The following is a 23,927-nucleotide window of genomic DNA, read 5'->3' as shown; positions in this document are numbered from 1 at the left end:
CTGTGATGCCAACACACGTCTCTCAGTATCATCATGTTTATAGATATGTATAGAAGTCTATGTCAGCCCTGTAGGAGCCCAGAGAGATGTGACATTAATGTACCTGAAGGCGGCTTCCCTCCGCTTTCCCCTTTGGGTTTTCAAGAGCTGTCCGGTGAAGGCCATCACAGTCTTCAGCTACCTCTGATTGGACAGACAAATTACACCAAATCGACTTGTGAAGTAAAATGTGTCTTTGATTTTTGTTCTATATCTCTCCAAGGAGGAAGTCAGAAAGGCTGAAATGTTAGATCAGCAATCAATTGACTTGTTCTGCTTGTTCTTGGCCACCCAGTGTGAAAGTCAAATACAAAAAGACCCTTCCAAAAATAACCTGCACCTTCCCAAAGAACCCTTTAGCAGACCTCTAAAAGAAACATTTCCTTTATTATGCAATCAAAGCCTGTGAAATTAATGGACTAAATTCATCATGGTCTTCTGCTGTGGCCCTCTGCCAGGATTATTAATGTAGAAGGTCACAGTCCTCATCCAGACATAACTGAACTGAGGCCATGGTGGCATTTACCCCCCATATCCATCACATTTAGATTTCTGAATCTATGGTATAGAAAGTCAGCTTGGGACTTTAATGTCACAACATGAATATTATGACCATAATCAAGCTACTGTAGACTAATATAAAATACCGTAGATAACCGCATAAGCTGTGTCAAGCTCATCTTCCTTCTCATAAGTACAGTTGGATGATATTTTCCATTTAAATGTAATAGAGCAAATAATTAAATACTTAAGTAATCATGTTGAAGTAAAAACTGACTTATTTATTGTCTAAAATGGCCACATAACATATTCTAACTGGCCACATTGTTAACCACATCCCTTGAAAAATGGTTCTTGTATTCACACCTGTTTATATGTTACTTTGTCATTTTTTTTTTACTAAAACAACGTTATTTGTCTTTATAGCTGCCCGTCCCGACATGGCCGACTCTGCTCTGGACTCTCCACTGCACCTCCGTCTGACTCGCGCCGAGACCCTAATAACTCCTCACTACTTCGGATGACTCTTCTGGGTAACGTACAGCCCTGATGCATTGCTGCTGTCACCCTGGCTGGAGAGCGTTAAGGCTCCTCGCTGCCATCTGACTGCCCCCCCGGGGGGAATGGAAGAGACCCATCACTGGTGTCTGGCTCTCCTGCTGATGGTGATGGAGGGTAAGAAGGCATTTAAACCGCGCAAAAATGAATGAGGTGCTGCTGAGCCTCGGGCCGCGGCTTTAAGCTAATGGTTTGCCCAATGATGTATTGTGAGTGTGTGTATGGAGCTTAAGGCAATGATAGTGTTGCGATAAATCTGTCTTTCCATCTCCTGCTAAAGGCCTGCGTCCCTAGAGCTGTGGTCCTTCAGGTGTGTGAAGTTTTTTTTTTTGTGTGTGTGAGTTTATGGTACCCAAACATCACTGTGGAGGTGCCCTTATTTCCATTGCTTTGGTGTAAAAAGTATCACATTTCTCCTGTAATGAATTTCCTGTCAGTCTTCCTTTAGGAAAGATAACCACACAGGCAGTGTAATTAAACTGCACACCCATGTGGTTCTGGAATTAGACTGGCTTCAGGCTGAGGGATGCAGTTAGACACTCCATGCATTTCCGAACGAATAATTCAGATAGTTTTCAGCTGATGTAGTCCAATTTTGATTTTTGATTAACTTATTCAATGATGTTTACTGATCCTCGTGATTTGTACAAATCAGTTCATTACTGTTTCTTAAACATATCTTCGTTCCCACATGTGACCTGGAGTCAAAAATGACTTAGGCCCATGTGCTCTCATGTTACCCACTGCAATATACTGTATGTCCACCATTGTGTCTCATGAGAGTGTGGACTATTGAGCCAAATACAATAAACCAGTTTGCATTTTGGTCTGAAGATTGTTCATTGGTAAAAAAAAATCATATGATTTATATGCCGTGCCTTAGTTAGCAGTGATGAAGAGAAGTGAAATTAATCAAATGACCAATTTGTTTCTGCATACAGTACATCTCTACCAAGGAAGTATGTCAGAGGGAGAGATTCTGCTGGAGACATATGAATGTATGAGAGGTTTATTTTCTAGTGCTCAATGAGAAAACAAAGTGTATGTGCTGATTAGACAGGCAAGACAGAGCCAGTCGCCTGAGCGCAGTCATGAGGGATATGTGCCCATACTTTACATTCTCCTCCAGTTCCGGGAAGTCATTTGCAGTGGCTAAGACTGCTAGCTGGGGAGGCTACTGCTTTATTGGGTGGTAACAGAGAACTTCAGTAGAATTCCAATGCTCATTACCAAACACACAGTTAAACTTGACGTCACAACACACCACAACAGTCTGGGTTTGCGTAGTTGATGTTGACTTTAATGCACTCTCTTTACACCTCAGAGTCACTTGTCCTGGTTGACCTTGCTGTCTGTTAGTTCAATAAATCCATCCGAAAATGGCAACGGAACGATTTGCGCTCAGGAACATTCTAGAACTCAGCTCGACTTGTATTAACAACCCTCCTCTTCCTGGGCAGACATGAGCCCATCTGGTTCCTCGGGCATCTCGCTCCTCTGTATGGCTTGACCTTGGACTGGGCTGGAGCTGAGGGCGGGTTTGTGGTGGTCACCTTGCTGTGGGCGGAGGGGACTGCAGGACGTGCTGGCAGTGTGCGTCTCTGGTAGGATAAACTCGTGCTCCTGAAACCTGAGGGAGGGATGGAGGGAGGGGAGAGAAGAGGGGGTTTGTTTGTACAGTGACAAGGTGGACGTGAGAAATAAAAGAAGACAGAGATTTGGATTCCAGGGAGATCTCTCATTTGAACAATAGCCAAATCCTCACAAGTAAATAAGAATCCACAGAGTTGGACGAAATAATCCCCTATGAGATGGAATAGGCGTACTTGTTTATCCAAAACAACAGGAAGTCCTTAAAACTTCTCAAAATATAGTAACATTAATCTTAATTTAACCTGAAATTATGTAATGCCTCTTTTAATATGCATTATGGGATCGTTAATGTGGAACCAGACCCTCCCTTAATTTCTCTTTAATGTGTTGGTATGTGATATTAGCAAACCCCTTAATTATCCCTTAATCAATGCAGAAATCTAATTAGTTTTTCCTTCAAACTCCATTGTACACTGACTGGCTTCTATTTCACAAAGCCTTGGAGTCACTGTTATGGATCAGTGATTTCCTCCACCCTTATAAACCACAGTGATGACCGCAGGAGGCTATCTAACGTGGTAGTCATACATAAAACATATTTTATTTACTTATTTTTGGAATTGTAAAAGTATGCCATTACTTAAAAATGGCCATCACTTGGGAGCTTTCTAGTGATGTGTGCATGTAAGATGTCTTTGAATTTGGATTTACTATATCATGTCCATGCTGCTGCTTGACTGAGTCATCACACCAAACTAGCCGGCCGCTGCTCTGAGCACCTGCAGAGCATAGCGAGAAGGCTGAAGGTATTTCAGGAGTTTTGGCTCTAGGATTTTCACTTGCAAGGGAGGAAAGGTGGGCACGCCAACAGGGCGCTATCTGGAGCCTATGGTGATGAATACTCTCATTAGTTACGATAAGGCAAAATTAAACAAGGTGCTTCGGTGGAATATGAGTTCTATCCAACTAATTAAGTCTAACTGAGATAAAAACCTGACTGCAAATGAGTTTTTTCTAACGATTAGCTCACCCTATAACCCCCATCTGGAATAGGGACACAAGTCACCATAATCTGACCAAAATATAGTGTGCTTCAAAGCATGACACATGGAAGTAGAGAGTGGACTGTAATTGTGTTTTTTCGTTGTTGTTTAAAAAGGAATGTTCTGAGAGTGAATTAACAGTGAAGGAGCCCTAGCGTGACCCTTATTTTCTCTGCTGTTCCCTGTTCCCTGTTGTGCTTTTATTATATAATGGGAACGGAAAGAAATAACACAAGCTCAGGAGCAACAATGATGATCTTTTACAAGCAAAAATCTCATAAACTGTGGTGCAGGATTTTGATAAGACCTCACAGACTCGTGATGGCCCTGGACCACCCCCCCACCCCCCTGCTGCTGACCGCCCAGACGCTAACTGTCCGTCTGTCCGTGCGCTGGTCTGACTCACCCCCCTCCTGCTCCCGTGGCTGAGGCGGACTCCACAGAGACAGCACGATCCCAGCCCGCTATCGGAGCCATCCTGGGACCAGGCAAAACAAAAACAACAAAACAGAGACACAGCTGACACAGCTGACACCCTCTCAGACTAACCGTCTCAGATAAAGTAGCTCTCTAAAGGCTGTTATTATGATTGGCTCAGCTCAAGACGGAGATAATGATAGGGATGCTGAGGCAATTTCTTGAACACATGTTTAAACCTACATGGGCTGATGACTCATTCATGCATTTAATGTTGTTTTTTATCTGAAGAATCTGCCCAATGGATTATCCGGGATGCTGTAAAATCCAAATAAGGAAACAATGGAGATTTGTTGAAATATATATGATATGCCAAAAAATCAGGGGTTTAAAAAGGGGATATGATGAGTTTATAGCAGTGATATATGAGATAGCACAATTGCCACTATGGTGTGGAGTATAACAAGTGTTTATGGGCAGTAAATTAGGTCTGCTCTTTAAATCTAATATAAAGTGTCCTTTCCTCCATCTGCACAGTGAGTCAGCAGAATCCCATACTGTGTACAGGCCGTGTGGCCTTATACCATTCACTGACTCACTGTTTACCAAACTAAGAGCCCTTGTATGGCAATACATGCATCTATAGATAAAATGAGTCTTGTAAACTTTTTAATACTGGAGTTTTAATGGAGAAGTGTATTGTGGATCAGTGGGTATGGGATGGTCATAAATAGTTATTCATGGTCAGTGTGGTGTGGAAATGAATGTGTGGTTGGCCTACACCTGAGGCAAAATGGCACAAGGACAAGTTGAAGGGCACGGAGCTCTGCCATGGCCAAATGCTGTATCTTGCAACATTAGAGAAAGTGAAACTAAATATATCGAGTCAGCCTGTGAATCAGATGCACTCCAAAATGTAATGGTTTTTTCTTCCTTGGCCCAAGTTTCATGAAAATCAGGCTGGTAGTTTTTGCACAATCCAACACACACACACAAACAAACCAAGAGAACAGCAGACCACTCTGAAAACATAACTTCCTTGGGAGAGCTAACTATAAAGCAAACAAATGCAATTTACTCATTTATACCCCATGCAATGTCATATTTACAACACTGATGTTGTTGTGCTTCCTCAAGAGAGGAGCATGTGGAGGTGAGACATGTATGTATTAGAGGAGCATAAGGAGGTGAGACATGTATGTATGGGAGGAGCATGTGGAGGTGAGACATGTATGAGAGGAGCATGTGGAGGTGAGACATGTATGTATGAGAGGAGCATAAGGAGGTGAGACATGTATGTATGGGAGGAGCATGTGGAGGTGTGACATGTATGTATTAGAGGAGCATGTGAAGGTGAGACATGTATGTATGTATAAGAGGAGCATGTGGAGGTGTGACATGTATGTATGGGAGGAGCATGTGGAGGTGAGACATGCATGTATGACAGGAGCATGTGGAGGTGAGACATGTATGAGAGGAGCATGTGGAGGTGAGACATGTATGTATGGGAGGAGCATGTGGAAGTGAGACATGCATGTATGGGAGGAGCATGTGGAGGTGAGACATGTATGTATGACAGGAGCATGTGGAGGTGAGACATGTATGAGAGGAGCATGTGGAGATGAGACATGTATGTATGGGAGGAGCATGTGGAGGTGAGACATGTATGTATGACAGGAGCATGTGGAGGTGAGACATGTATGAGAGGAGCATGTGGAGATGAGACATGTATGTATGACAGGTGCAGATGAGAGTCCCACTCACTCGTACTGTTCTGGGCACATGCGGAGAAGAGGGACTGGCCTGGGAGACACAAATAGAGAGCAAATGTTAGAGGAGACAGCCACAGCATGAGCTAAACACACACACACTCACACACACACACACACACACACACACACACACACACACACACACACACACACACACACACTCACACACACACATTCACACACACACACACACACACATACACTCACTCACACACACACATTCACACAAACAAACACACACACACACACAGACACACACTGAATTAATGCGCAAGGGGAATACCTACTCTTCCACCCACCGGCTGCCAGGCCACATGAGCGCAACAGCCTGCTCGTCTACCTGTCTACCTGTCTACCTGCATGTCAACCTGTCTGTCTAATTGTGTGTCAGCCTGCCCGCCTGCCCGTATACATGTCCAAATATAGCCAGCTGACCACATCAGACACAACCTGATACAAACTCTCTGCTCCTGAATATGAAAGTAAACTGTATTGGATATTGCACATGGAAACATTTAAGATGTAAAAATTCCAAAACTCACAGAAATAATAAAAAATAAACAAAAACTCCACCACATAAACAACAACAAAAGAATTGTATGCGTAGAGATATGTGACAGAGAGGACAGATGAAAGGAGAACAGCTGTTGCAATTGAAGATGAAAGGACACTAAACAGCGAGAGAATGATAAATGTCCTGTTCTCTCATTTCCCCCGCTGGTCTCCCTAAACAGACGCCTGATTGCTTCTGTAATTACATGCAAATCCACCAGAGGGAAGGAGCCATTTGTTCGTTGACACAGGAGTGCCACAGCTGAGGAGGCGAATGAATAGCCCTGACGTGGGCTGCCGGAGACACAACATGGACGCATCAATGGAAAGACACGGAGCCAATCGGGAGGTTTTTTTTTTCTCCGTCCCCATTCACCACGGATGGGATTTCATTTCACAGAAAGTCGGAGTCAAGTGCCAGTCATACGGCAGCACTGAAAATATCACTGGAGTTGAGAATTGAGGAATTGTGCTCTAAAAGCACAGATTTATGGTGGATGGTTTTTTAGGGAAAAAAAGAAGTCAGCAAAGAATGATAAAATTCCATGGCCACAGTGACTCAAACCACAATGTTGTTTTTAAGGTTACACTTGGTTATGCTTGGCATTTTAACTAAAATAATATATTCATAAATAAACTAGTTTTGCCATTAAAATTATATTAAAATTAATGTCCGTACCCATGAGAAGTATCCCATAAGCCAATATAACCTTGAAGTAATGAAAGCAATTATGATACCTCAGCATAATCTATCTATCTATCTATCTATCTATCTATCTATCTATCTATCCATCCATCCATCTATCTGTCTGTCTGTAGGCCTTATGGTTATATATGGTGGAGCAAGTCATAGATTGGCTAGATTATTGGAAAACCTTTTTACAGTAATATTATAAGAAAAACAAATCTAAAAAGATCAAATGCATTGTAGAGTATATCTGTAAGGTTTCCTCTGCGTATTGTTATGATGCTTCCCACAGCTCTCACATGTCCATACTGTCCTCCTCCAGGAAAAGATGCACTGGCAGGTAGCCCAGTCGTGGGTGCTTGGCAAAGTACTTCTTTGATCGAAACTTGTTCTTCAGCACTTTGGTGAAGTCACGCACATCCTCTCCAGAAGTGGTCTAAAAGGAGAGAGAGAGAGCTTTTAACTTGTGGAGAATGCAGGGCCAATTGTGTGAAATACATATTGGCACATTATATTGTCTGGGGCCTGAATTGACTTGCCCTTGTTCTTGCCTTTTCAGCTCTTAAAATGTTAAAGCACTTAAGCTTGTACATGGTGAACACGCAAGTCTGTAAAAGGTTACTAAGGCGTTTTGCAGTTGCGGGGAAAAAAAACATGCTTCCGTCTAATATGATCTGAAGTCAATGCTTCTGGTCAGCTTTACTTGTACCTTTTGAAAATGGGAGAAAAGTAGACAGCATGACAGAGAGAGAGAGAAAGATGTAGTGAAAGGAGGAAAAAAACGAGAAAGGAAGTTGCGGCGAAAACTCACTGGGGTACAGTACTCCACCATGGGGTAGGTCAGCTTATGTCCCTTTGCTGTCCTTCCCGAGAAGAAACAGTTTTGGCACACATCATAGTTAAAGTGCTTCAGGCTGCGATACCTTAAATACAGATATGAAACAGACTTCAGTAAAACAGCAAGATATAGAGGCAAAAAATCTAATTCAATTCATGAAGAATAAACGACTCCTGTACCACAGATTAATTTGATTGTCGTGTGCTGATTAATGCTGCCTTCAAACTGAAGCTGCCTGATGTGTGTTTATGCATTCAGGGATGTGTGTAAAGTAGAGCAAAATATATTTCAATGAGGACCAGGCTTTGCTGTCCATCATTTTACTGTTGCTGAATGCTTACATCTACACTGTACTCACGTTGAATACTTATACTACAGAGATTGCAATGTTGAAGTGAAAAAGTCTTCTTTTAGTGGTGAACCCACACACTGTCTAAAGAACCAGTGTCTATAATGATGTGATTCACTGTCCAGTAAGGTCCAGGCTGTGCTGTGCAGGTTGTACCTGAAGCCCAGCATGGGGCACTCCCTGCAGATGTTGCAGCGGGCCTGGTGCCGAGCGCTCTCGGCTGACACCACCCGGTGGAGCACCGGCAGCCACACCATGGCCTGGGGCTCCAGCTGCATCCAGTCCACAAACTGCTCCAGGTCAATTTCCCCATCACTGCCCACCTGCAGGGCACACGACACACTCGCTGGGCATGTTTGGCGGTCAAGAGGAATCGTGTCTTCGCAGAACAAAATATAAAGTTTTGTTCTATCTTAGTTGCTGACAAAAAGCTGGCAATTAGGGATTAGCTCCTGAGCCAGTCTGGTAAAACTGGACTTAGTCTGTTAAACTCATAACGGCTTTGGCTTCCCCTTGACATCAGTTATGCAGCTGTTCAGTGGAATTGCTAAGCATGCTACAGAGATGGTTAAATCATTCTTGCATCTTATTCTGGCTGAAAAAATGCGCAAAACTGCGTGCCAAGGAATAGTATTAGCCAGGTTGCAAACTCCCATACTGGCATTCAAGTTGTAAAGCAAAGCAGCAGATTGTAGGTTCACAAACCTGACTGAACATATCCTGCACCCACAACAAAATAAGTTTTATTTATAACAAATAAAATTTATTATAACAAATTCAGGAAAAGTGTTATTGTACTGAGGCTGGATGTGTGTCCCAACTTGTTGCAAATTCTATACATTTTGACCACTATATACCGTAAGATAAAGGCAATTCATACAGCGATCGTAACACTACTTGTCAGTATCGACATAAGAGTGACATGACACTGTCATGAACACATGATACTGTCATGATACATGAATCCTAACTCTAACCCTAATCCTAACTCTAATTTGTTATGACAAAAACCGAATGTCACTTAATAACAGAAGCGTTATGTCATAAACGTTTATGATTTGTTTATGACACATTCATGACACGTCATGTCACTCCTAAGTCAATCATAGATATATATATATCTATGATGTCGATACTGTCAAGTGAAGTGTAAGTAACCCAGCGATCCATTACATTCTGTGGCATTTGATGGAATTTGGAAATTTTTGTCTCACCTTCATTGGCAGTAGCCAGAGAGAACACACTGGCCACATTGAGGAAAAAATCAGACAATTCCCACTGGCTACTCATTATTTGTGAGCACGACTGCAATTAACCTTCTCTGAAAACACCTGGCTTGGCAGAAGCTTTATCGCCTCTCTCATGTCACGCACGAGAATTGTATAAAGAGCAACTCTGGAGGGAAATCTGAGGATCTGCTCGAAATGAAAACATAATAGCTTCTCAATATGCCACAAAGACGGCGCTGAAACAACATCTGACACCACATGCCAACTCCACGCCTGTTGTGAACTGATATGCCAGCTTTCTAAAAAAAATCTCCAAACTCAGACTGTGTCCCAGAGTAACCTTGCTAACAAGGGGTTAGCGTAGGGGCCATTGCTAATTTTAACCCTGTGCTCTATCACACTGACGCAGATCGTTCCCCTCTCTCCTAAAGCTGCATTAAAACTGCTACTCCAGTTATGGATCAATTACCGGCAGGCCATAAAGAGCTTGGCTATCAGGAGGCACCTCTTTCATTACATGCAACATTAAATGGAATGAGCTGTGGTGTGGTGAGAGTAAAACACAGAGAGAGAGAGATGTAGGGAAAACTTAAAAAGAGAAGGAGAAAGAGAGAGCAGGAGACAGAATGAGAAGGAGTATGTGTGTGTGAGAGAGAGAGAATCAAGGGAATGATAGAGGGAGAGAAAGGAACGAGAGAGAGGGAGTCACAGGAGTGACATAGAGAAGAGTCGTCTCAAGATATATAAATATTCCAATACAGCCACCAGGGCGCTCTCTGTCATAAGCACTTCATCAGAGAGCATTATGGGTAGGGCTGTGAATAAATCTTTGGGATTTGTTGGGCTCCCAAAGCGGATGCTAGTTCCCCTGTGGCTGTGAGGAGTTGTACAAACACGTCCTGAAGAGGGGGACAGACTGTGTGATGCCGTCTCCTCCCAGCGGCTTACTTCCATTCTGTTTCATCTTTTCACTTCAATTTAAGGCAATCGATTCACAGCAGAAAATATCTCTCGCTTTAACCCATACTGCCATTTTATGAGACCAAATAGAGAGGTTCTGGCTCCTGTTCACTCCCCCAAGGAAATAAGGGTTGCAAAAAGCTCTCGAATATACCTGTTGACACCACATGAAATGTGGCCCAATATATGCACTTTATCTAACTCGGGAGAATTCGAACAAACTGACTGGAAAATATCTTTCTTCTAGAACTTCTTTCCTTTCATTATAAAGACCTTGAAAACAACTTGAGTTAATCTCCAGTGCCTCCAACGGCATCGTTGCTTTCTCTCACACACGCAGTTTCCTCGTTTATGAATAATCTAATCTCGGTCCGCAAAGGGGTTGACACCAACAGCAGCGATGCGTGCTCAACTGCAGACAGCCAAAATATTACAGTAGGCTAGTATGGATTTACTCAGAAAGAAATTGCATAAATGAATTTCTTTTTTGTCTTAGAGACGGTCTGTACATCTGTCACTGGATTGTCCCCAGTGGTGAAGGAGCCGCATATCGATGTCGCATGCCTATATGAAGCTTTAGGGGTCCCTACTTGTGATGCTGTCGGTGTAAAATTGCAACGGAAGCCAGGTGACCCTCGCTAACGGGGTCTCCTGGCGCCTTGGGCTCTCGCTTTACCAGCTGGAGGCAGCTGCGGACGCTGGGCTCCACGTTGCCCTCCCCGAAGGCGGACGCCTCGTCCAGCTGCTGCGGGATCTGGAGGGAGGCGCTCAGAAGCAGGGCCAGCCCCCGCTGGTCACATGACTCCCCCGGGGCCACCACCTGACAGAAGAGGTCTAGAGGGAAGGGGTCAGAGGTCAGAGGTGAGGAGGGGGCACATCCACCTGACAGCAGGTATATAATGACTTTATTCATATAGTGTCTGTCATGGATCTGAGGTCACCATCCATGCAGGAATAGTAATGGTGAAATTACTACATGAAATCATTCCAAACACTAACACCAAAATGTATAGTGATGCAGGCGAGAATCCTAAACCCCAATCAAGTAGCAAATGAGTAGAGATATAAAAAATCACAAGTTAAAGTATAGAATAAATACAACTGAATAGAATAAATGACACAGTGAGTGGTTCTCCCTTGATAATTATCTGATAAAAACCAAGAAAGGCTGGATGTATCTCTTAGTTAATAATGCTCTAGCACCATATTAAACACTTGATTCCCACAGTCAAACATGTATGCTATGACAGATGGAATGTTCACCAGCAGAAACACACAAAGACAGAGAAAATGGAGCACTAAATTCTATTAGTTTTATCCCAACAGCCATGGAAGAGAAGATGCATTATTTTAGAGCAAAAAGCTAAATATCAGTGGAATCAAAGTGATCTATATCCCTGTCAACTCAATGGTTCCAAACACTGAAATGATTGAAAAGTTGCATAGATAAATAATGAACTACTTTTAACAATCGTCTCCCTAGGGCAACCCCATGTATAAAGCCGTCCTGGTTTCAGACATCCGAAAGCATCAGGATGCACATCACTTGCCACTGATGTTCCTTTCTCTTTAAAATTCCTTTCTCCCGCCTCATCTGTTCACAGGCAATTTTGATCTTATCTAATGCATGTAGGGTTGTTTCGCATGGCGGGTGGCAAAATGCATGCACTCTCTAACGTTTTCATTTACTTTGTATGTACTGTTTGGGATGATTTGGAAGCAGCAGAACCCCATTGAGACTCTAATAGTCAAGAGCACACTATTCCGATGGAGGAAATTGGATAGGGGGAGGAAAGCTCATTTGGGTGGTGATGGAAAACATTTAAGCTAAATTTGACATTACAGCACTGATTTGAACTAGAGAAATGCAGAAAAGCAGTCTCAACATAATCTGGACATTTTCTATAACTGGACTGGCAGAGACATGGGCTCATAGGCAGGAAGCACATATACATAAAACATAAATGTACATAAATATAAATTGGCTCCGATAAAAGCATTTGCTAAATGAACACAGCTAAGTTGTCAACATTTTCCAAATGGCACATCTCTACTGTTCTATTCTATGCATACTTTTAGTCTATTGATTTTTGTCACCTTGCAAGACCAAGCCGATAGTTCATGAATTATAAGGATGTCACAACTTACATTTGTACTTATCCTCCAGGTGTCCTTTGGAGAGCGAAAGGAGACCGATCTTCATGGACAGCGCCCGCACCTTCCCACTTCTTCCTCTGCAGAGAAAAATGACCCCATGAAACCATCCAAAGCTTTTGTTGAACAGGCACTTCATTTTGTTTTATGAGGATTGGGTTTATCCTGTGGAACATCTTTTTTTTATCAAGGTGCCCTTTAAAATTCAAGCTACAGAGAGTAAATGCATAACTCATGTGCAACACATCTAACACAATCGCCTTTTGGCAGCCAATCCTAAACCATACATTACACTATACAAGAGCCAGAGACATGGTTGGATTATGTATATGGATGTTATAGACTTGGCATTATCTGTAGATCAGTCATTTTACAAAGTACCAATTATAGCAAGGACTTTTCATTTTTATTTTGCAGTTGTTGACATGCAATCTGTTATCAATATGCATTGCTTAAAAGCTATTTGAAAAAAATATTGGTTTAGTTTGTCTTCACCATTTGTGTAGTAAGGACTTTCTATACTGAAATACAATTACTGTCCTCCTACAATATAACAATAGAATTGTATGATAACTCTAAGATCCTACATGGCAATAAAGATATTGGTACAGATGTTCAGTGCACTGGCAGTCTTTGTCATATCCGTGAATTTATTATAAACCTTTCTGAATTTCTTAAAAAAATCCTCATTTGAAGATGGCCCATATACTGTTCCAGTCTAATGTAGTGTTGAGAGCAGAAGAGCACGCACGTGTCATAGACGTTCAGCAGCCAGTTTAGGCACATGTCCACACAGAGGGGCATGTTGACCAGGTCAGGATGCTTCTGTTCCAGCCTGCTGTAGATGGACCCCAGACAACTCACAATGTCAGCTACGTCCAGGTACTCTCCGTTCTGGGTCAGCTGGTGCTGGTCAAAGACACTTTGGGCCATGCCCAGGTCTAACAGGTCCACTGCAAACACACACACACACATACACACACACACACACACACACACACACACACACACATACACACCTAATTCAACGCAAAATCTCATTTCCTCCTCTTTTTGCCGACCTCCTAAGGGACCTTCCCTTAATGACATTCACTCAACGCATATTAATGAAAGCTATCCGAGCATAACCCAATCAGGGCCAGTCCAATGATGGTGCCCGCGCGTGGGGAAGGCTGAATGGATGAATCCTCATTTCCTCGCTGGGCTCCCCGTGTTCACTAATTAAAAAGTCCTGTTTGGCTGTCGCGCCTGGGACTCCTTAATGTGACAGCGCTCTGGCTCGCTGGGTCCAGCTGCCAGCTGCTGAGATCTTTGACGGGGAGTTGAAGGGAGACGCTGGCCAGTATGGATAAGAAGGACGTGTGGGGTAAGAGATGTGAGGAGATGTTTAGTTTTGGGGAGTGGGGTGGGGGGTGATGGGAATGTGCACCCTTGTGCTCAAAGCCATTTTGATTTGTGCAGCTCATTTTACAGTAAATTCACCACATTTCAACATCTTTCTTCTATTTAATCTAAATGCAAAAGCCAAAAAACTATCAAAAACACACAAACTAATGCTATGTTAATTTGTCTTCCCTTTAACGACCAGGTAATGTATTCCCTTAACTCTGTGGAATAATTCTAAAGCCAGACATAATTATTAAGCAAAGAGAAAATCTTAATGAGCAAGGCTATGTATTGTAGCTTTGTGTGTTCACTGTGCCCTGCAACAGCCAGACAGCCAGCTCACACACTCTCTTGTGTGAGCACTTCACCGAGGGTGCTGACTGAGTTGTTTTTCACCTCCTCAAGTGATTTGCAGGGACTCACCATAGCTAATGGAGGCTGCTGCTCTTAATTATGTGCCAAATGCTTCTTCATATTTTTTTGCCATGAGGAATGTGAGATCCGCCGTGCCATTGTTAATCTGGGTGCATGAGTTGTTCTGAAGCCTATGAGTATAGCTGTGTGATCTTGGCTGTGACCCCCTACCTCTCTGGCCCGTTATAAGTGATTGCACATATCGATTGTGTTGCAAGTTGTTTTATTTGCTTCGGAGAGCATAGCAGGGAGGCATCACTTACAGCACAGGGCCTTCTGCAGCCTGCGTGTCTTCATTGCTGTTCGGTAGGCGGAAAACCTCACGTGGTTCAGATCAGCTGGAGGGCAACATCACATGGAAGATATATGCAGACAAACAACAGCATCTCTGTTTACTGTACATTTCTGGCATTAGTGATTAGTGGAGTGTGTTGCCTTGTTGACAAAAGTTAGAAATGCTGCCAGTACCAACAGCAGGTAATGCCAGCAAGTAATCTTGAAGACATTAATCATGCATCTCGTTTCTGCATTTTAATCTTATGAACTATTTTCTGGAATGAGTACAAGGAGAAAAATATGTATAAATGTAATATCATCATGCATTACTGTTGTATAACTAACGGAGGGATGACCCCTAGGTGATGCTCTATGGATCTGGACATCGCCCAGTCTGTCTGGGTTGGCTTTGTAATCTTTAAAGGACCAAATTCATCACTAAAATAGCCAGCAGCATATCATGTTAAATATATTTGTAGTCCTCATACTCCCTTTCTAAAATGTAAGCACTCTAAGGCTGCATTTGGAGAAGTGGAATACTAATTTAGTAAAGACTGACTGTATGATATGGGGGGGGGGGTGTTCTAACACACATCCCACACCCTTTGTCTGCTGTGGAAATCTCCCAGAAGAACAGAGGATTGTATTACAATGTACTCTCTGAATCATGTTACCCGAGCGAGACATCATAGGCTCCTTGGCAGACCCTTCACTCATTCAATTCACAGCATAGGAATTTCAACTCAGTTCTATTAGTGTAGCAATATATTGTCGCCTCTTTGTAAGACATGCTGCACAAGTGACACAACTTCATCATCATCACAGGGACAGATCTCATTCCACAGCTAGACATGCTCTGCATCCGTATGGCCTCTAAGCCTCTGTAGCTCAAGTTATTTACTGTGGTCCCGTGCCCACAAGCAAGCCAGTGTTATTGAATGGCCCAACACAGACAGCGCCAGAGTCAATTACCAGGAGGAATCATCACTGTCAGGATTATCCCCATCACTGAGCACTGCCATTACACAGGCCACTGACATCACTGGATTGGATTTATAATCCAGAATCCAATAACCACCAATCTATGAAAATGTATTTTCATATTATTTGATTTGATGTTATTCTTTATAAATAAATAAACATAACATTATTTTGCATCAAAACATATTATGATATGATTAATAAGATAGACCTTGTTAATTCACAGTTGATGAGATGTCTTCAGTCATGCACAACATATGAATACATGCCTGGAGACATGCCTGTGGAAATGGGTGTGTTGTTGATGTCATGTGGGTTATGTGGAGACATGCCTGTGGATATGGGTGTGTTGTTGTTGTCATGTGGGTTATTGTGGAGAGCATTTTAAACATTACAAACTGATCGCACACCCACGATTCCACAGGATATTAAAGTGGTAGTGCAGTTTGTCTACAAAAATAGCAAAGGTGATTGGTACTATGCCAGCCTCCACTTCACTGCGTCTCATCATGGTATTCAATACAGTATTAGCAACAGGTTGTCTTCAGGCTGTGTTTTATCTTCACGGAGAGTTACATTTATGCCCTCATTTTGACCCCAAATCAGACACTATTTAGACAGAATTCAACTGGGAAAACAATTCAGGCACAACTGAACTGTACAGGTTGTGTCTTCCCCAAGCCACAGTGTGAAGGGTCAATCCTTTGACCTGGTGTACTGCCACTGTGGAAGAGAGCAGCTAGCTCAGCAAGATGAATTCTTGCAAAGGTGATGCCTGACAGACTGTCAGCCACATCACAATTTAAAGTCAATTAAGTTAGTGCTCCACTTCTCAACAGGTAATTGGGCCACTTCCAGGTCCATAGAGCACAGGAAATGGAATCCATCTAAGCATGGCAAATAGACCTGCTATTACACAAATCTAGGTACAGGATAAGACTTTATTACTATAACACAAAGGCTCTTTAACAGCACATTATTACATTAAAACTGAATCCAGTCCGGTAGCTTAAGTTGTTAACAGAACTTTAAACATTCCCATACATAGACAGAAAAGAATAAATATAGTGTTGGGTTCAAGCTCGTTTTCTCCAAAGATGTATGACCTAATATTTGTTCATGTTAATTTAATGGGCTTACCCATAGAGTGGAACAGCTGTGTCACTTTTGGATGGTCCCAAGTGGTGGTCTGCAGCTCATGACTGTAAAGAGGTACAGAAAAGGGGGGAAAACAGTAAATTAAAATGAGATGCTAATAAGTTATGATTTATAGATGTGCTTTGTTTGGATTTTTTTATACAATTGCAATGAGCTCTGCAATATCCTGTTTACAAATAGTATTTGCATATTTTATATTTCCATATAACCTCTGCTGTCTGTGTTGTGTGTGTGTGTTATTTATTACTGTATTTATTGTGTATTGATTGTGTCCATTTGTGTCTTATAACTAATCTATGAAGCCAAAGACAAATTTCCACAGTAAAGGTTATTATTATTATTATTATTATTATTATTATTATTATTATTATTATTATTTAGCCTAGAAATCTAGACGCACCCTAGCGGCAGCAAGGGTAGTCTAGCAACTCTCCATTGGCTTGCGTGCTGGAAAAATTAAACTTCTATCAGGCCAATCACATAAATAGAGTCGGCGACGGTTACGCATGAATTTCCTGCTACTTGAAAACAAAGAAGATCGATGCTGCTGCTCGTGAACAGCGGTCTTTGAATCGCGACTCGAGTTAAGCTTTTTTATAATTGGCAAGTTTGATCAACTAGCCAACTAGCTCTGCTGGTGGAAAAATGCATGGGACTCATGAGTTGTAGCTATCCTATTGCGTGCTGAGGAAATTTATAAGACAACCGTTTATCCCGCCCCTCGGATTGTAAGTTCCCAGACCCTACATCTTGATGTGGGTCTGGCTCGTCAGGCTAATTATTATTATTATTATCTTACAAAAAAGCTATGGAAATGCAAAACAATAAAATACTGTATGGTGACTTCCTTCAACTTCTGTTAACCTCATAGTGTGGAATTCTGAAAAATATCTCCTCATTTACTTTGCCTAAATGCGCTCATCCACTGAATAAAAAACATGCTTTATAATGTTTTAGTGGACTGCATTGTCATTTATGGAGACTGGCTAAAAGCACTCATTGGGGGACTAACAGCAGTGCTGTAAATTAGGGCCATGGGCTGGGCCGCCGCTGATGCAAGATTTATATTTTACTGAACCCAAACACCACATGGCTGGGTACTCTGTCTCTTCAGCCGGGAGTCATCCTGACCCCTGATTAACCCTCAGTTTTAATGCCGTTGCGCTGAGTCAACCATTTTACACCGCACATAAAAAACATCACTCACACCCAATATATGCCTTCATAAAGCATCACATACGTTGGGTGGGCCAAGTATTGTTGTGAATTTCTTTTTCTCTTCTTTTTTTTGCCACAGTAAAAGATGTTTTACTCAAAGCCCTGTGGGTGCACGACAGCAATGACACAGCAAAACACAGTGGCTGCCCTGGCTGATGCTGTAATCCTCCATGCTGCACAACAGCGCAGGGAGATGGATGATGGAAGGGACAAAGGTAAGAACTCACTTGATGTAATATGGAACGTTGTTCTGGGTGACTGCCCGTTGCCATGGGAACTGCACCGAAGCTGCAAAAAGAGAGGAAGTGTTTACGAGTATTTATGGGAGACACAGAAAGTGCCTCTTAATATTAGGGAGGTCTATTCCACTCTAAATTTTCGGGGGAACTGCTACTGCTATCTTGTGAATTTTAACTAGTGAAAACAGCCCGACAAGCCCATTATTTGGCTGGAGGGTGCAGGTCTTAAAAATTGGGAAGCCTGAGTCACACACCCCTCCATGCATGTCTGCCAGCAAGCCAACACTCAAAGAGGGATGTGTGATGTTACTTCAAAAGCAGGGAGACTGAGGGGAAAGCAGGGAGGGAAAAGTTTAATGTTGTTTGATGGCCCGTGAGGAGCAGAAGACTGCACTGAGCTAAACTGCATCCCCATGACTGGTGACTTAATAATAAAGTTGTTTAGAGTTGCCTATACTGTTTTAGAGGTCAGATCAACAGTCCTCACTGACAAGATATGATGGCTGTACCCCTGGTGACTTTTCTGGCACGGATCCTGTGTGGCGTACTGTGCTTCTCGCCCCCACAGTGCGAGAGTATTGATTGGTTCCCACATGCCAGGTATTTGTATGCACGACGCCCAACACCCTCTAATCAATCTGCCTGTCATGTCGCGGGGCGGGCCTTGGGTAAACAGAGGACATGCGTCATTTCGTTTCTGAGGGGAAAATCTGTCCAGAGAAGGACATGGGCCGTTACAAACACTGGGCTGCCGACATCAAAGAGACTTTCTACAGTACAGTGGAAAAATAGAGCTTAACCATTAGATATTAAGCTGCATTAGCTGTTATCTGCAGCTCTTAATATTTTAACCTGAAATCTCCTCATTAAACCACATCAGCAAATATAATTAAGTTGTAAATATTTAATGATGGTCAAGATAAAATTCAAATACTTAGTTAGTTGAATTGAATGAATAATTGAATATTCAATGGATGATTAATATTTATTTAAAATCACAGGGGAAAATCAGGATGAATAAAAACTTGGGGTGTTAGTAGTTGTGCTTACTGGACAGGAACTCCTGGGACAGAGGTGTCGGCTGCAGAGGCCTAATGGGTCCATTTCCATTTTCTCCCTGATGGCAGTCAAGGAGAGACAGAAATTACTTTCTAAATCCTCGGCAGATGTCTGCAGAGAGGACAAGGCACACACACAAAAGAACAAATCCTGTCATGGTCTGCTGAAAACAATGGCAAAGCCAGAAGACAAGAGAACTGCATTCAAAATGGCTATCATCAGCTGAGAGAGAGAGGCGGAAGGCTGAAAGGTTGAAAGTGAAGATGATGAATGCCGTGGATATGGAGAGGTGAAGGCCGGCCTCCGGAGGGATCCGTGATGAGACAGCCAGACACCTCTGATCGAACCAGACAGGACCCATCCGAATATGGGTCGGGTCAGAAAACTCCCTTCCTCACACTGCACAGGTGTCAGAGAAACATCACCGTGCCAACCACTACCAGCCAGGTGACCACACAGGACTTCTGCTATCTGGGTTACACAAACTACAAATCCTTAAAAAAATCGATGATCCACAAAAATGTCTGATGGAGGTTTTTCTGTCAGTGTGAGAGCTGGGGTTCTGAGAACTCTCGGCCCTGGAGACAGAGGTGAGCTCGCGCTGGGCTGTAAGGGCTAAAGTGATCTCTGGGGAGCTGAATGATCGCTGTCCTCCAAACTCCCGAATCAATGGAGAAGGTCGTCATGCTGCGCCAGCCAAGTCTCCAGGGGCCGTCTGAGCCACACACTCATCAAAACGGCCAGACAAGGACATTAAATAATGTACACACTAGGAAACAATGGGTGACTCTCCGCGCTCAGACATAGCACAGGGATTTTAAAGCTATCAATGCTTTCACTTCAAGCATTACTGTCACAGAGGCATGCATGAACGGGATGGGCTTTATTATCTTGTACAAAGATATTCTGTCCTAAAGGGCTTCTAGATGATCAGTTGGTGAATACAGATGACCCTCACCGGAAGGGCTTTCCAGCGTGTGCTCAAGTTGTGCAGTTCTATAGACGTCCCAGGGGTCAGCTGAATGGTAAGTGCTGGATTCTTCCTCACTGCTTGCATTACGTGACTAATTGGGTCAGAGCCCTCCACATCTCCCTTGAAAAACAAAAAGCAACATTCAAACAGAGCTTTTCCACTGGCGTTCATTGCAGCTCCCTTCTCCTAAACTACAAGAATTTGGTCAATCTGAATTATCTGCAGTGACTTTGAGCAGCTTCACGCTGGCCCAGAAAATGTCACTGTTGACGTCTGCTCATTTTAACTCAATCTGTTAGTAGGCAGTCCCTGTACCATTGCCGGTACCAATGACAAGGGAAACAAAGACAGTATTAATCTCTGTAGCATCAAGTAGCAGTGGGCTTCAGTTGACCATTTCTCTCCTCTATAATGCTGTCTTTGAAGAGTGATACTTTAACATTATGGTAATGTACCTCAGCAGTTTTTAGAAAAGGTTTTAAACAGAACTCTTTCTTAAGAACCTATAGACTGAATTAAAGAGAAATTCCCTTTCTGAACTCAGGCCCCCATCTGTCTTTGGCCTTACCAAACATTTACAAGTTGTAAATGTGCATAATCCAGTTAAGGGGGCTATTTTATGATTATGATTTTATGTTTTTAATTGTTTACTCCAAATGTTATTACAGATGATTGATGAAAGCCTCTTGAAACTCACAGTGGACTGTTCCCAGTGTTCCAGTTTTGGGTCAGTGGGTGAGACCCTTGTGGGGTGACCCTCTCCCCCTCCTGCCTCCTCTCCCTCAGCCAGGTTCTGTTGCAACCGATCCACCGCGTCCTGGAGCTCCTGAAGCCTGGCCAGAGCCCAGTGCAGCTGCTGCTGCCAACCCTGTTCCTGCTCCAGGGAGGCCTCTTGCTCCTGCGCTGCCCTGGTCGGCCACAGGGGGCGCTCCTCAACAACAACATCTGCAGCAGGGACAAAGAGATGGCGGGGACGGACGGGCAACAAGGAAGAGGGTGTCAGCTGTTGCTAAAGTAGTTGTTGGACAGCTAACCCAACCTGTTGGAGCACTGACGCCTCTTTTTTTTGTCTATGGTGGTGCCTTGGTGATACTCCTCTGTCCAAAGGACGTGATTTTGATTAATGGCAAGCGTGTTTGTGGTGGAAGGACAGAGAGACAGGGCATAGAGGCGCACCTGGACTTGGCTGGCCACCGGTTAGTCCGTCCTCAGCCTGTGCAGGCAAAGCTGTCAGAGACAGCCACACCTTTTCTCTCGAGCTGTCAGTGTCCTGGTCTCTTGGAGTGAGTAAACTCTACACAGGCACAGACAGACACACACACACACACACACACAGAGAGAGAGAGAGGTTATTGCTTTGAAGTTAATTCAGGTTCACTGGTATTTACTGACATTAAGCACCATCCAGGCCCACATGATTTTCTAAAAATGCATTTCAATTATTTGCATAAATGGCACTGACTGTATTAGGAAAGGTCACAAGGGATTAATCATTCTAATTTCTCTGACAGCGCAACCAGGTTGTGGATGGAAAAAAACCCACTGAAGTTTACATCTGAAAGGAACCAGGGGCTTTTTCCCAGTGGAATACTACTGCCTCATGGTCCCAGCATACAAACACCCTCGGGTCGGTCCCACACTGCAGACAAATTCATCACCTCACTCATTTTGAGGGAGAAAAGACTGCCTGATGCTCGGGCTCTGGACAACAAAATAAATCTCTATGCAAATAAGCCAGAGCAGACATCTTCATCTGGAAGATAAAAGAGGTCCCCATACAAAGAAAGTTAATGGCTGGTAAACTAAGAAAAACAAATTGTTTCCCTAAAGAAGTGGAATTCAAAATGCGTTTTTGGCTACATGCACTGTTATGTGCTGCTGACCTTGACATAGCAAAAGCAGCCCTTTGGAGAGAGCTTGCAGTTTAGTTTTACTTTATGGACAGCAACAGGGACTACTTTGATAATATTCCCTCTATGTGTGTGCTTTTACGATAAGACACAACATTGCTGATAAAATCAAATTTGGACAGAGCAATTGGGAACTTCTCCGAGATTTAGGAGGGGAGTTGAAGCATCACTTACAGCAGTGTCTCCGAGGCAGGGTCAGCAGTTTCTCTCAGACAGGTGGTCCTGGGGGATTTAAAGTTTTGCACTCAGTGCGCAGACCACACTACATTTTTCATCACACTGAGCCGCCCGACAGCCAATGACTCCAGTGCACTTTGGCTACAAAACGCCTTAACTTTCCACAGCACATTCCATAATTTTATGTCTCACTTAATTTGGAGAATTTTGAAAACTTTAGCTTCAAGCACTGCAGCGCTGCCCCAGTGTCTGGGTTCAGTTTGGTTGTGATCTGGTGAATAAAACAGGCACAGCAGATGGTAACCGCAAAAATGTCGAATCCCAGAATCTCACACCAGGGTCAAAAAAGGGCAGAGCTCGGAACTTGTTAGGAATGCTCCACATATATTTGTCTGTTTGCTGGGGATGCGCTGATGGAATCCTCTGAACATCTGACCTTTCCGCTGCTCTCTGTAGGGTACAGCTTCTCCTCTCCTCTCTTCGGCTCCACCACCTCACTGGTAAATGTTGAAGATGCTCACAACTTGTAACAGTAGCACAACTGGCAGAGCAAGATATGCTGAATGACAACATTAAAGGCTCAATTCCCAAGTAGCACACTGACAACATTAAAGGTTCAATTCCCAAGTAGCACACTGGCCTAACACAAGTGAGTTAACTACTAAAAAGGAATAGAAAAACACCTCCAAACAAACAAGTCCAGCTGACACAGCTAAGCTTGCTAACATTCTAACTGGTGTCTTTTGGTGATGTTGTTGCTGATATCATGTTGTGAAAGCTTTCCTTTAACACAGAACTACAACAGAACTACATATTTTGGATGTAATGGAAATTACAGGTGTGTTTACAGTATGTGTCCTCCACTTTACCATATGAATTTGAATGGGATACAAAAACTAAGTGGCTATAAAATATTCCTCAAATGTGCCATAGTGTTGCTACCTGCTATCCATTAAACAGACAGTAGCAGTAGGATACCACAGTAACGTTCCTTCGGAAATTTTCCACAAGTTCTGCCTTTAGACGCCAGTCATGTCCTTGAGTGACATTTGCATTTGCAGCTATTTGAATTTCAGACACTTTTGTTTCACATGCTCTGCCAGAGCGCAGCACAATCACCGGTTGCCATCAGCAAATGAGATTTCTGCCAGAGACCACAGGAAGAAAGTAAGCAAAGTTGTTTATCCCCCTAGAGTTTCAAGCCTGTGTGTTGAAGTTATAAGAATGCAGTAGTCTGCTCATACATTGCTATATAGCCCAAACATCAAGGAATATTAATGTCTCAATTGTATACCTTCATATATTCATATTTTCACATCCAGAAGTAGGTCTCTTATGTGTGGGCTAGCTCTTGTAGTAGCAACAGCTTGCAGCTATTATTGAAGTGAATTTAAGAACGTAGGCAGCTAAATCAATATGCTCTACATTAAACGCAAACACATT

At 42.9% G+C, this 23,927-nt stretch overlaps 1 protein-coding gene across 1 annotated transcript in view; it reads right to left on the bottom strand.

Annotated features, from left to right (window-relative positions):
* Nucleotides 1–2,334: 2,334 nt before the first annotated feature.
* Nucleotides 2,335–23,927, bottom strand: part of LOC143139579 (utrophin-like) — a 30,651-nt gene continuing 9,058 nt past the window's right edge. The window contains exons 4-17 of the mRNA XM_076300153.1: nucleotides 21,574–21,691; nucleotides 21,095–21,342; nucleotides 19,514–19,535; nucleotides 18,354–18,414; nucleotides 16,891–16,952; nucleotides 14,757–14,831; nucleotides 13,445–13,646; nucleotides 12,688–12,773; nucleotides 11,216–11,373; nucleotides 8,507–8,673; nucleotides 7,975–8,086; nucleotides 7,463–7,599; nucleotides 5,916–5,954; nucleotides 2,335–2,728 (exon numbers count right to left, since the gene is read on the bottom strand). Of these exons, the coding sequence (XP_076156268.1) occupies nucleotides 2,533–2,728; nucleotides 5,916–5,954; nucleotides 7,463–7,599; nucleotides 7,975–8,086; nucleotides 8,507–8,673; nucleotides 11,216–11,373; nucleotides 12,688–12,773; nucleotides 13,445–13,646; nucleotides 14,757–14,831; nucleotides 16,891–16,952; nucleotides 18,354–18,414; nucleotides 19,514–19,535; nucleotides 21,095–21,342; nucleotides 21,574–21,691 (1,683 nt within the window). The 3' untranslated portion in view covers nucleotides 2,335–2,532. The remainder of the gene's footprint in view (nucleotides 2,729–5,915; nucleotides 5,955–7,462; nucleotides 7,600–7,974; nucleotides 8,087–8,506; nucleotides 8,674–11,215; nucleotides 11,374–12,687; nucleotides 12,774–13,444; nucleotides 13,647–14,756; nucleotides 14,832–16,890; nucleotides 16,953–18,353; nucleotides 18,415–19,513; nucleotides 19,536–21,094; nucleotides 21,343–21,573; nucleotides 21,692–23,927) is intronic.

The sequence above is a fragment of the Alosa pseudoharengus genome, unplaced genomic scaffold, assembly GCF_046254945.1.
Source record: "Alosa pseudoharengus isolate Yale_2024_CS ecotype anadromous, Long Island Sound unplaced genomic scaffold, YU_APseudo_1.1 YU_APseudo_1.1_scf_22, whole genome shotgun sequence".
NCBI lineage: Eukaryota > Metazoa > Chordata > Actinopteri > Clupeiformes > Clupeidae > Alosa > Alosa pseudoharengus.
The sequence above is the reverse complement of the archived record's forward strand: the minus strand, read 5'-3'. Positions and strand labels throughout refer to the sequence as shown.